General features: G+C 41.2%; 4 protein-coding genes across 5 annotated transcripts; 1 reads left to right on the plus strand and 3 right to left on the minus strand.

Annotated features, from left to right (window-relative positions):
* Window positions 1-134: 134 nt before the first annotated feature.
* On the minus strand, window positions 135-1,100 carry LOC132798234 (uncharacterized). Its single transcript, XM_060810019.1, has 4 exons — window positions 953-1,100; window positions 619-891; window positions 437-538; window positions 135-378 (listed from the first exon to the last, which is right to left on the minus strand). The coding sequence occupies exons 2-4, from the start codon at window positions 871-873 to the stop codon at window positions 238-240; spliced, it is 498 nt and encodes a 165-aa protein (XP_060666002.1). The 5' UTR covers window positions 874-891; window positions 953-1,100; the 3' UTR covers window positions 135-237.
* Window positions 1,101-1,214: 114 nt separating this feature from the next.
* On the plus strand, window positions 1,215-4,030 carry LOC132798229 (ATP-dependent RNA helicase DHX33). The gene is made up of 2 exons (XM_060810013.1): window positions 1,215-1,552; window positions 1,622-4,030. The coding sequence occupies exon 2, from the start codon at window positions 1,629-1,631 to the stop codon at window positions 3,714-3,716; it is 2,088 nt and encodes a 695-aa protein (XP_060665996.1). The 5' UTR covers window positions 1,215-1,552; window positions 1,622-1,628; the 3' UTR covers window positions 3,717-4,030.
* A 417-nt stretch (window positions 4,031-4,447) lies between these two features.
* Window positions 4,448-10,196, minus strand: LOC132798230 (UDP-N-acetylhexosamine pyrophosphorylase). 2 transcript variants are annotated; one of them, XM_060810015.1, is made up of 3 exons: window positions 9,882-10,196; window positions 8,071-8,439; window positions 4,448-5,830 (listed from the first exon to the last, which is right to left on the minus strand). In XM_060810015.1, the coding sequence occupies exons 1-3, from the start codon at window positions 9,982-9,984 to the stop codon at window positions 4,725-4,727; spliced, it is 1,578 nt and encodes a 525-aa protein (XP_060665998.1). In that variant the 5' UTR covers window positions 9,985-10,196; the 3' UTR covers window positions 4,448-4,724. The 2 variants fall into 2 exon arrangements, with proteins under 2 accessions (XP_060665998.1, XP_060665997.1); XM_060810014.1 differs by lacking the exon at window positions 9,882-10,196 and adding an exon at window positions 8,641-8,734.
* Window positions 10,197-10,581: 385 nt separating this feature from the next.
* On the minus strand, window positions 10,582-13,029 carry LOC132798233 (transmembrane protein 115). Its single transcript, XM_060810017.1, has 3 exons — window positions 12,132-13,029; window positions 11,719-12,075; window positions 10,582-11,661 (listed from the first exon to the last, which is right to left on the minus strand). Exons 1-3 carry the CDS (start codon window positions 12,653-12,655, stop codon window positions 11,196-11,198), a joined length of 1,347 nt encoding a protein of 448 aa, XP_060666000.1. The 5' UTR covers window positions 12,656-13,029; the 3' UTR covers window positions 10,582-11,195.
* Between the last annotated feature and the right edge of the window lie 166 nt (window positions 13,030-13,195).

Genomic DNA, 13,195 nt, shown 5'->3' on the forward strand with positions numbered 1-13,195 from the left:
TAAACACACGAAATTGGCACAGCTGCAAAAAATGCTTATGTTGCTTTTGAAGAAAACAAAAAGAAAATAGTATTTATGGCAAACGCAGCACAAAAATTTTGTAGCACAGCCATGACAAAATATAGACAACTTCATTCACTTACGACCGACTGTTGTTTGAGTGTGCTCCAAGTTTATTGCGAATTCGTTTTTGCTAACATTAATATTTGAAACTAAAGAAAATATAAGTTCCAATGCTTATATGGGCGATTGCTTGAAGCCACGCGCCGCATAATCCGAAGGCGCCGAACGATCCGAGACACGGGGATAACCTTCGTCTCCAGGCAGACACGCTTTGCGCGACGAAATTACACGCCAGCCGCCCTTACGAGTCCAATCCTACAGGCAAATGCCAAGTTAAATGGCTGTATTTACAAGGAGATCAAGAAGGACTCACATTTTGATTGTATTTAAAATAATAGGCACCAGCATAAATGCCAGTCAGCGCGATTAGTGCCTTTCCTGTCCAATAGCGCACTGTGAAGGCACGTTGGAATCCCTTAAAAGTCACAATAAACAAAAATCAAATTAATCTATTGCATCGATTACATAATGAGACTCTAAGGGGGCGAAACTCACAAGTGCCGGTGACAGAACTTTGGTAATGGTGTCCAATGGTGCACGGTACAAGCGCTTGATGGGATTGTTGAGTTCCAGCTCCAGGGCTGGAACTTTACGTGGTCCATGGTGCAGCTCCTGATCCTTCAGCCACTGTTTGCGCCAAGCGCGTTCATCGGGTGTCATACCAATTAAACGCTCACGTTCGCGCACCATGCGGCCCGCAATGGCCATTGGCTTAACGCCACCCGTATCTGAGGCACCGCCGGCAACCATTTTTCTGTTTCCTTACTTCTGTATATTAAATTATTGAAAAATTTTTGTGCAAAGTAAAAATGTTATGAAAAGTACGCACCGATGAAAAAACGAAAACAGCTGATTTCCAATTTACCATTCACAACGAACCTCTGCACAAATTCAAGTATTTTTCAGTGACCAGTGAGAATTTAGCTGGGTTGGTGTTCCCAGTATTTAGTTTGACTGTCTATTCATAAGATTATTTAAGTAGATTAACTTTTTGGTTTTATTATTCAATAAATAGAAATAGTAGTTGAGAGCCCTGAGTAGCTGGGTATTTTTCGATAGCATTTGGCATTTCGTGCAGCGCCATCGCCACAGTGTGGGCCAGCGGAACATTTAGGTATTTTAGATCTAGTATATTTGGGACTTGAAACGCATATTTTTTAAATTTATCTTGTGGTCACATCCCGACACATGTGTTAAGAAAGCTCTTTTTTAAGAAACAATTCATCTAAAAGAGTAACTAATAATACAATAATAAATGATATGAAATTATTTATGTGTAACTGGATGATGTTTGCCATTAGAAATTGATGTGCTCATAAATTGTAAAAACAATAATGCAGTAATAGTGCCATTGATGTGTTCCTCCACCGCAATTATTAACTAGAGATAACGCGTGTATTTGTATTTATTTAGACATTTCATGTTCGCAGTAAGTGTTTTGAAAACAGCAGAATACACGTTAGTAAATAAGTGTTTAATGGTTTTCTCTTATGTGCAGAGCAAACATGGAATCCAAATACATGATTAACAGCAATGGCAGCTCGGGAATGGCCTCCGTGTTCCCGATGAAGCGCAAAATAGAACCGATGAAGGAGCAAAACTCTATCAAGAAGCCTAACTATTTTCCGCCCAAGCAACAGCAACAACAGCATCAGTACGGTAAGAACGTGATGAAGAAGAACACCATTGAGCAGGATCGCAAGGCGCTGCCTGTTTATAATTGCCGCCAACGCATCCTCAAGGAGGTGGAGGCCAACGATACTCTACTAATCATGGGCGAGACGGGCTCAGGCAAGACGACACAGATACCGCAGTTTCTGCTGCAGGCCGGCTATGCCACCAATGGCATCATTGGCATCACGCAGCCACGTCGCGTCGCTGCCATCACAATTGCCAAGCGAGTGGCGCAGGAGCTGTCGTGCAACGTGGGCGACACTGTGGGCTACACGGTGCGCTTCGAAGACACGACGACGGAACGCACACGCATACGCTATCTAACCGATGGCATATTGCTCCGCGAGGCCATCGGGGATCGGCTATTGCGCAGATATTCTGCTATTATGCTGGACGAGGCGCACGAGCGAACTGTGAATGCGGATGTGCTGTTTGGCATAGTGAAGGAGGCGCAACAGGAGCGACGCAAACACAAAATGGCCAAGCTGAAGCTGATCATTACGTCAGCCACCATGGACATTGATCATTTCGGGCAGTACTTTAAGGTTAAGGGCATGTATCTGGAGGGACGCACGCATCCGGTGCGTGTGATGCACGCCAAGGAGTCACAGGATGATTATATACATGCTGCGCTGGTCACGCTGTTTGATATTCATCGCCATGAGCCCATAAATCATGATGTGCTCATCTTTCTTACCGGCCAGGAGGAGATTGAGGCGCTGGCTCAGCAGATTCGACAGCTAGCGCGGATCAATAACTCGGGTCCGTCGGATGTGCGTGTTTTCACGTTGTACGCGCAGCTGGCGCAGGGCAAGCAGCTGGAATGCTTTCTCCCTGTGCCCGCGAACACGCGCAAAATTGTGCTGGCCACAAATATTGCCGAGACATCGATCACCATACCGGGCATTCGCTGTGTCATCGACTGTGGCTACGTCAAGGAGAAGTCGTTCAATCCTTCCACAGGTCTGGACACCCTGAAGACTGTGCGTATCTCACAGGCGCAGGCCTGGCAGCGCAGTGGACGTGCTGGACGGGATGCCCCAGGAAAATGCTATCGCACCTACACCAAGAGCAACATGGAAAAGTTCAAGGCTGCCGCTCAACCAGAAATACTGCGTGCCAACTTGACGTCGACGGTGTTGCAGCTGCTGGCGCTTGGCATTGATTGTGCCAGCTTTGATTTCATCGATACGCCACATCCGGAGGGCGTGCAAAGCGCCTACAAGGCCTTGGAGCAGTTGGGCGCCATCAAAGCCGCTGCAACGTCACCCGCAATAACGAGCACGGGTCGCTTGATGGCCCAGTTCCCCCTGGATCCGAGATTTGCTAAATTGTTGCTGGCGGCTCCCAGTTTTGGTTGCATGGAAGAGATGCTCAGCTTGGTGGCCGCTTTGTCTAGCGACAATGTTTTCATTGGACACACGGACAAAAGTGAATTGGCAGCGTTGGCACATGCCAAGTTTCAGTCCAAGCACGGCGATCATTTGACTCTGCTCAATGTGTTTGCGACATTTCAGAAAACGGATAAACCCAAAGTCTGGTGTCATGACAACTTCCTGAACATTAGGAATCTAAACTATGCCCGCAATGTACGCAATCAGCTCGTCGAGATATGCAACAGAATTGGCCTGGCTTCGAATAGTTGCGGAGACAATTTAGATGCAGTCAAGAAGTGTCTGCTGACGGGTTTGTTCGATAACATGGCCACGCTGCAAAAGGAGGGACACTACTTGACTCTTAGTGGACGTGTAAAGGCCAAAATCCATCCTTCCAGTGTGCTGCACGGCAAGTACAAGCCCCAATGCATCCTCTTCAGTGAGATGGTGCAAACGGAGCACAATTTCCTGCGACAGGTGACGGAGATCAGCGTGGAATGGATCGAAGAAGTGCTGCCAAACATGAAGTTTAATATTAAATAATCGCATTTGAGTTTGGTCGTAGAATCGCTTCCTTCTATGGAGTGGTATATTGATCGGATTGTCGCGGGAGAATAGATTGTCCGCAATTTGAAACGAAGTTTGGAAAGGACACGCTCAGTTAGTTGTGGCTAATTCCTTGAACATTTGCAGGGAATCATAGTTAAGACTCATTTCCTTCTTTACTAATCTTAAGAACATTAATGTTAACGTCTTTTAATAACCATTGCTTTAATTATAAGGCCTAACCATTTTTTTTAAATGTAGCAGAGTTCAATTTTCTAGTTAAAACATAATAAAATTATATTGGAACATGAAAAAAAAAACTGATGTATCATTCAGACGATTGACGATGTCAGTCAACATATTTGAGGCGGGTTTTAAGCACAACCAGTTAGAGACGAAACTGGATCTCAAACTTCTTTGATTATGAAGATTAAATGCGCTTACTGTGTGAAGGCCAAGAAAGATTTGTTAATATATATAATAATATATATATATTGGAATAGATTTTGTAGATATGCGTCAATTCCCTACGTACAATCCATTAAGTTAAATAAAAATGACGTATGTTAAAAATTAAGCAAAAAGGCTTTGAATCTAGAATGTAGAAACAAAAACTGGTTCGGATAAAATCGAACTTTTTGGGATCCATAACAATTTAAATGTATGCAAATTAAAGGCGCGTTCCAACCATTTAAATAAAAACGAATCGAATCAGTTGTATTTGACAACATATTAAAATATTCATATATTATATGGTATTGTATATATATGTATATATTCACATAACGATTGCACAAAGAATAAGTAGTTAAACGAGACAAAACATAATTGGGGCAACTGAGTTATAGACAAGTTGCGCTTAAGTACTGAAAACTATGGAATTTTCGTGCTTTTATCTTAAACATAGTATAATCGTATCGTATTGAAATTGAACCAAAATTGTGTATACACAAATGAAACTATCCACATTCATCAGTCTATATGTACATATATATATGTATGGGTCTAGAGATGTCCTTGCAGGGAATCACGCAGATACACGGGACTGCTGAACGATTTGCCCTCGACAAGATGGGCGAGATTCTCGCCAGCATAGCTGACAGACGGTGCAATCTCACAGATGTCACCGTGCACAATGCCACCGGCATTTTCAATATATTTGCGATGCAACCGATGCAGATCGGCACGCGCTGTGCTGGGGCAATCTTTGCCAGCGGCATCGGCATTCTTAAGCGCACTGAACTCCTCCTCACGTGGCACTTCCATGGCCACAAACTTCTCGGCAAACTCAAATACATCGAAGACGAACTTTTCGATCTTGATGCCATTGGGTTTATCGGGCGTCAAGCGTTTGCCGGCATTGTCCACAAACGGTATCTTCTTCTTGGCCACATGCAGCTTCAGTTCACGCTCATAGGTGCTGCCAATCTTCTGCAGAAAATCGGCGGTAAAGAAGTGATTGCATATGTTGCCCGCACTGAAAGTTAAGCGTCCATCCGAGTTGCGCATCTCGGCGGTCTTGGCAGAGATCTCACTGTACTCCACAACCTGGTACTTGCCATCCACAATGGCCACCACGCCCACAGCTTCATTAGGCGCTGACTTCTCCACCACTTTGGCCGCGCAGTCGGCCTTCTCCTGAGCACAGTAGCCAATGAAGACGGGATCAGCCACCTTGATCAGAATATTGTCCACGCTGTGTGCGTGCAAATAGCGAATGCCTCGCTGCTGCATATCATCGAGAATTCCCGAGACCTGCATGGCCCGGTAGATGCCACCATTGCCATCGGGAGAGCGGGACACGCGATGCTTCTCGTCAAGTATGATGCGTCCATCGTAGTCGAAGCATGGCAACGATCCCTGCTCAAAGAGCAGCACGTTCTCCTCCTGCAGGCCAAAGTAATTGTTTGCCTCAAAGTATGCAAGAGTCGGTTGCTTGGTGTGCTCTGATGTCATTATGTACCACACAATGTGTCCCCGCTTGCCGGTCAACTCCTCGGCCAACTGGCCCAGTTTCAATATGCGCTCGGCCTGAATGCGGAAAAGCGTGTTGTGCGATTCGAGGCCAACATCGTACATGCCCTTGGGCTGGTCGAAGCCGAGTCGTGTGCCTGCAATGAATTGCATACATTTTTTTTTAGATATTTATAGATTAAAGATATAATAATCGGTGTCAATCGACTGTATGAATTTATAGATTTAGTTAAGTTTGCAGTCCTTAAAAATTTAATTACAAATACCAATGATAGAAACCAAACAGGTTTGAATTTTTTTTTGCAAACAATGAATATTTATTATTTGTTGCTACCTTTATACTTTGCAGTAGCTATGTAGTTTATCTATTAAAAATTGTATTTATAATTATTTGCAGATTATTAATAGACAGTATAAATTGAAAGTAGTTTTGTTATTTTCTGATTTTCGAAAAAAAAAAAATATTTTAACACATATTAATAATATTTACTGTTCTTATCTATACAATTTTAATAATTGTATTATAATTTATTAAGAAAAAAAATGTAAACACATTGTAAAAGGATAAACTTGAAATATATATCAATTTTCTAAAGGAATCTTTGAAAGTTAGCTCTTAACTCTGTACTAGAGCTACATACATATGTACATACATATGTATGTATGTATGTCAAGCTTAGTACAAGATTTGTAAAGAACACAACTCAAAGTGCTGAGAGCCGTTCTTAGTTATTTTATCGATAAGTATTTATCGACATTCCAACGCATACTTTATACAGTACAAAGGACAAATACAGCAGTACTAACTACATTATCTGTCTGATCTCATGCAGAAAAGGCGACTCTTTAAAGTGACTATCTTTCTTTGCTGGGCTCCCAGCCGGTTGACCTTAAAAACTCGTTTCTTTTATTTCCACCGTGGTTTCGCTTTCAATAACCGTTGTTTTGTTTTTGTTGCAACTCTTGTAGCTATTTAGCATTTAAACCTGTCATAAGGTCAGCTATACACTACCGGTTATTCAATTAATTATTACTTCGCTTTTGTTGTTAATTTTCGTTTTGTGATTTTTTTTTTTTGTCAGCTTAGAGAACGCGAGATTGTTATCGATAGACAGTATATTCGGTGACAGTTGGCAACGCAATGCCGCCTACAATTTTCACCGTTACTTAGAGTTACGTTACGTGTCAAAAATACGTAATAAAAGTAACCAACAAAATGCCAAGAGGCTAGTGGGGTTGTTTGTTCACATCTTTGTTGTTGATTTTTCTTTAAAGGCAATTACGTGATTTCGCTTTGCAGCAGGCTAAAACATTATAAACGGGAAATGTCAAATGGCGCGCAACAAAAAACCAGAGCTTGAATTCAGCAAAACAAAAAAAAGAAAGGCAACTGGGAATGGAATAAAGTCGAGAGTATTGGCTGGCCATAAGAATGGCTTAAATTGTTATTGCTTTGTACTGTTGCTGTTTGCTGTGTGGCGTGTCTTGCACACTGAATTACAAATTACAGGCAGCAACAACAACGTCACAGTGAGACCAACAACTACAACTACAGAAATGACCGCTGCATGAGTGGGCAGCAGCTGATTGAGCTCATTTGTAAATGTGTGTGTGTGAGCTTTACATGTGTGTGTCTGTAAATTTGATGGAGCATTTTTATATCAAGCTAATTAGCTTTTTTGAACACAAACACACAGATATAAGTACACACATACAGAGAGACTTACAAGTCTGCATTGTTGCTGTCTTTGCAAATATTTTTTTAATTTACATTTTCTTTATTGCATCTCAAGGCGATTGCGAACAGAAATAGTTAAAAATATCTGCAATAACAAAGAAACAAAAAACAATCTATCTGCTCTCTGTGTAGTGTGTCTATTTATCTAATATCTGTTATGTAGTGAAGGCAAGCAACAGATGTTTATCACGCAACCAATTCATTATTTGTTTGATATTCGATGTCAAAACACAAAAATATCTGAAACATCTGATAGATTTTTAATTTTTTTTAATAACTCTCTCAATTTTCATTGAGATTTAATGACGAAAAAGACAAAGTTTTTGATAGGAATTTCGATTTGTTTCGAAAAAAGTATATCAGTTTTCTAACTGTTGATAAAGCTTCTTATATTCAGTGATAGTTTGCCCGATTTCCCCCTGTATTTCCTGTATATGTGTGTGCTATAGATAAGACAATGAATCATACTCTTATATGTATATGTGTGTATTTGTATATTAAAAGGGAGATGCCTCTATTTTTGGCAACCAGGTATGAAATTCAACTAAACCCCACGGCCCCTGAGCAGTTGATGCACTCATCAAATAACAATTGTGTTTAGATTGCAATGAAGAGAAAGAGAAAAGGGGAAAAACTCACCTTGTCCACCTGCCATAAGCAGCACAGCGACACGCCCATCGCTAATCTGTTGAAGTCCTTCCTCACGATACGAGTTCAATTTGTCCTCGCTAGTGCGGGCTATCGATAGTATTTGGTCATCGGGTATCGGCTGCAGGCGGTCGTCCAGTTTGATGCCATTCTCGTTCATCGAAATGGTGGCGCGATCAAAATACATTTTAATCTCGTTCAAATTGAGCTCGTTTATATCCCGCTCCAGAGCGGAGCGTTCATCCGTTGTGAGCTCTGGCCAGAATTTCAGTAAATGCTCCTGGCCCACCTGAGCGAGTCGTGTGTGCAGAGTTTGGTAATCTGTCATTGTTGTTGCTGTTGCTGGCGATGATTTAATTGCTGTTGCAATAGTGCAAAAAAGAAAGCAGCAAAGAGAGGGGAGAGAGATAAATAGTGGAGTTAGTGGCAATTAGCTGGCAAATGTTTATTTTGTTGATGAAGTAGTGTGTAGTGCCTCTCTTGTCTTTTTTTTGCCTATTTATTTTCGTTGTATTTGTCTAGCGCGATAAAATGTTGATAATGACAAACAGAGACACGAACCGTTCGTTGTACGTGGTAACCAATCCGCAACTGAGCGCCAATCGATCGCCCTCTGTGGTTTTTCTTGCTCACAAAGTGGAGCTGTCCGTCGAGTCGAGGCGACGCCGACGCCAACGCTAACGTCGACGCTGACGTCGCTTAGTAGCAGCTGTTGAATGGCGTGCGCGCATGTGTGTAAACAAGCAGGTATATTTACATACATATGTATGTATTGTATTGTGACTGCTTGTGTGACTGTGTTGTGCGCGCTTGTATTTGTGCGAGCTTTGACGTGCTTGCAGGCGCATATTAATACCACGGTAATATGGAGCAGACTCACACACACACTTAAGCTTCTATCTGACGTTAGAATTAGATAAAAACAATTAAAGCAATGGAGAAATACTTTATGACTGCTCTTGGCTTTTAAAAAAGGTGTGATATTCAAATTTAAATACACTTAGTATATAATGTATAGCAGTAGGAATTATTCGACTAACAGACTAAAACTGAATCATTGAGTAATAAAAATAGCGGAAAATTATTGTAATTCGAAGCATCCAATGCAAATGCTAGACACAATTTCAATTACATTTTTAGTTAATTTATCATATTGAGCAATTGCAATGGGAGCTGTTGAAATCATTTTAAACAGAGGTATTGCAAAACTCAACGGCCCTGAACATTGCAGCAAGTGAAAGTAAAAAACCGTTGCGCTTGGAACTAAACAAAGAACCAGGAATGCTAAAGGGCGATGCCTAGACTAGCCCAGTTTCAGTTCCAGTTTAAGTTCCTGCTGCAAACAAGTTTCGTCAAGTGTGAAACTAGTTTATGGACAATAATTATGAGTTCAAATCGAATGGCATTTACGTAAATGCGCCAAAGAATTGTCAAAAATTAAGAAAAAATAATGCGAGGCCGGTTTAGCATGATTTCATTTTTTGTTTTTGCCACGAAGCGTCGCTAACGTTAACTTCGACTGCATTACACGTAGGCAATAAACCGCGGAACCCACACATACATATGTATGTACATATGAACACACGCCGACGCACACAACCACACCTACAACGCCAAAAAAGCGGAACAATCGCACACAAGCATACCAATGTGGATGTGTGCTTTTAAAGATAACAAGAGTTTGTTTATATGTGGTCAGAGACCCGCCCGCTAAGAACTTTTTTTCCATCACAAATTCGTCTTATCATTCCGGGTATTCCACTTATGTTTTTGCGTCCATCTTATCGGAAGTTTTAACTCACCATTTCGCAGCAGGCGCCCACCATTCGTATTGTGTTGTTGTCCACTATTATTGTTGTTGCGACCCATTTCTGATTGTAACCTACAAAGGCACCCGTTATCCATCTTCCCGCAGTTTGTGCGCCTCAAACTCAGTATTTACACAGTGCAACCACTTGTTTTTCGATTTCGGGATAATTAAGGCAACATCTTCTAGGCGTTGGTTGCACTACAGATTTTTGTCAACGTCTTACGTGTATAATACTTTAATAAAACAAGTGGCAAGCACACAAATAAACTAAAAATCAATGCGATCTCGTTGGCCAACTGCAAGGTGACCACAAGTGGAATTGCAATATATGCTAAAATATGCCGTATTCATAGTAACCGCTGGTTACCCGCAATTTTTGAAAGCTCAAAAAAATATTATTTATTTTTACAATATTTGTAACATGAATACCATTAAAATTACAAAATTTTAGTAAATCAAAATTACAAACAAAAAATTACAAAATTACATAAAAAATGAAATAATTTTAAGAAAAACCCAAGTCTAAACATGGAGTAACGACATTTCTTGAATACAAATGGTGGCAAAAGTAACAGCAAAAGCTCGAAATATACAATTTATGATATTTTTCAGTATTTTCTCATCTATAAGGAATATACTACATTTGTAAAGATGAAGTATCGATACTAGTGTTGAGCGACAGTTTACAAGTATTTTCAAGTACTATACGTGTGATAGTTTTATTTATTTATACTTTTTTTTTTGTATTGAATAAACTAAACACTGCCTAAAATCAAGCACTTGTATAAAAATAAATTACACCTAAAAATTTTTATTTTTTGCAAATTTTTTGTTATAATGAAACCACTCCGCACCAATCTATTTGAAACTCAAATTTTGCGGGCAAAGAAAAATGTTTTTGTTTTTTGGGCTTTTAAATATATTTACATTAATTATTATAAACTAAATAAAGCATTTTTGTTTTTAATACATGTAAAGACTACAACAAAAAGTATGCATGTATATATAGTATGTATCAACTACAATAGGCGCTATTTTTTATGTTGATGGAAGGTTTTTCTTGTTTTCGCATTCGCTTTCGACTGCAGCATGTGGGCATGCAACAAGGGCGTAGTCTAGCCACAAGCAAATTAGAAGACTACACGTATGTATGCATGTGTTGTTATGGTTTAAGCATAGGCATGGAAATACAGTTAGTTAAGAGCGCACTTGTTGCAGTTATACACGAAATAATCATAAGCAGATCATTTAAATATCGAAAGAAATTCATTTACGTTCAAATTAAAAAAAGTTAAACACACACATTCTAGGCTTCTGACTCGTCATTCAAATCGATGAGCGTCGCAGCAGTCGCCGCATTTCCCTCTGTCCCCTGCTCACGATTCGTCTGTTCTTTGGGCGGCGGCGCCGGCATCGGTATTGCAATTTGACTCATCGTACTGATCATTCGCGGCTCAGACCGCGCCGTTGTAATAGGCTGTGTCGCACTGCTGCTGCTGCTTGGCTTGACAAAATCTGGCTGCGGTGCCTGCGCCGCTCCATGATTGTGTCCAGCTCCATGGCCATGACTATGGCCACCTGCATGACTGTGGCCAGAGCCATGACTGTGACCAGCCGCATGGCTGTGTCCTATTCCATGACTGTGATGCTTGTGCTGCTGCTGATGATGGTGATGTTGTTGCTGCTGCTGAGGAAACGATTTGGGCAGCTGCGCATGTCGCGTGGAATCCGTGGCCTTAAGTCGCTCACTCAGTGCCTTGAGAGCAATTTGTCTGTCCAACATAATCAATGATTAGGCAGTGTCAAAACACAAAAAAAAGGTGACTTACCGTCTACGCTCAATATCATGTGGATCCACGCCTGGCATTTGCACAGAGACCGAAGTTAAACTGGCCGTTGAAATGCTGCGCAATGGCGTTGGCGTCTTAACGACGCCCGCACGCAAACAGCACCTATAAATTGGGTTCACCAGAATGCTGATGAATGGCTGCGTGACATTCGGAAAGAAGCTGACGAACGTAAAGCTCTCCGAGCTGTCGCCTCGTCCATTGGGATGATGCTGATAAAAACGCAAATAGATCCAAGACACAATTGCGCCAGAGGCAAACATGGCAGGATAAGTGCCATCCAGCATACCAATGGCCCAGCCAATGATGGCAAAGATGAGCACCGTAAGTGGCACGTTGCTGCAATAACAAATACCTGATAAAGCAAGTTATCTTTATAGTTACACCTCACTTACCGATTGGTTAAACGCCCGTAGCGTGTCTTGAAGATCAAATGATCGGGCATTATCTGGCGCACAGCAACACAAATGCCAGCCACATAGCCAGCGAGGCCATGAATATGTACATCGAACAAAATGGTTGGGTTCTTCGTCACCATATAGTAAAATAAATAGTAAATCGATGTCACCAGCGAGACACCAAAATTGCTCAGCGCAAAGAACTTGAACATCTCATACTGACCCCAAAGGGGCTCCAGCATTTTGCCGCACAGTCCCACAGTGATAACATCGACAATCACCTCCCACCAGTGCAGTTCGATGAAGCAGAACGTGAACGCTGTCCATATCCAGAACTTGCCATTGGGCAGAATGTATCCAGGCGTTACGCTCAGCAGCAGGACCGCGGTCTCCGAGTAGGAGAGCAGATAGCCAAAAGTAGTCACCAGACAGATCAACGTTATCACCGGCGATGTGTTGTGCAGCAACGCTGTGAGCTGCTGCTTTAAATACGGCACGTTGCGCGAAAGTGGAGCTGACATGGCAAACTCAACTCCCAATTCGTCTCCTGATGATTTTGGTGTATGTTTGGTTTGCTTTTTCTTTCTGCACTCTTCACTCGCATGCAGTAAATCGCCGTGTGAGAATGCGCTTGAGCATGTGTGCGTGTGTTTTGTTGCGTTTTTTATTGTTTAAACAGCGTCTATAGTTTCTTATTTTTATTTATGATTATTTTTCCATTTTACAGCTAAACAAAGTGTGACCAAATTTTGCGAAAGAAGAAATGCCTTGTGTTGTCAGCAGCGATGCGAGGGAAATTGGGTCGATTGCCTCGATAGCTAAAATGGTATTATGGATATTCCTGAAGCATAATAAATCGTTACTTTTACAAACATTTTTAATATTAATAAAATTCTAAATTAAAACAATTTTTAATTTTAAAATTAGTACACTTATTTACAAATCTTAGCTGAGTAAAAGGCTTTTTCTCCATTGTTGTCCAGTTTAACATAATTTTATTTAAAAAATTACCCCAACTGTCATTAGTTTAAAAGATATTGTATTGCCAATGCGCCAACTAA

Source organism: Drosophila nasuta, chromosome 2L (genome assembly GCF_023558535.2).
Source record: "Drosophila nasuta strain 15112-1781.00 chromosome 2L, ASM2355853v1, whole genome shotgun sequence".
Classification (NCBI taxonomy): domain Eukaryota; kingdom Metazoa; phylum Arthropoda; class Insecta; order Diptera; family Drosophilidae; genus Drosophila; species Drosophila nasuta.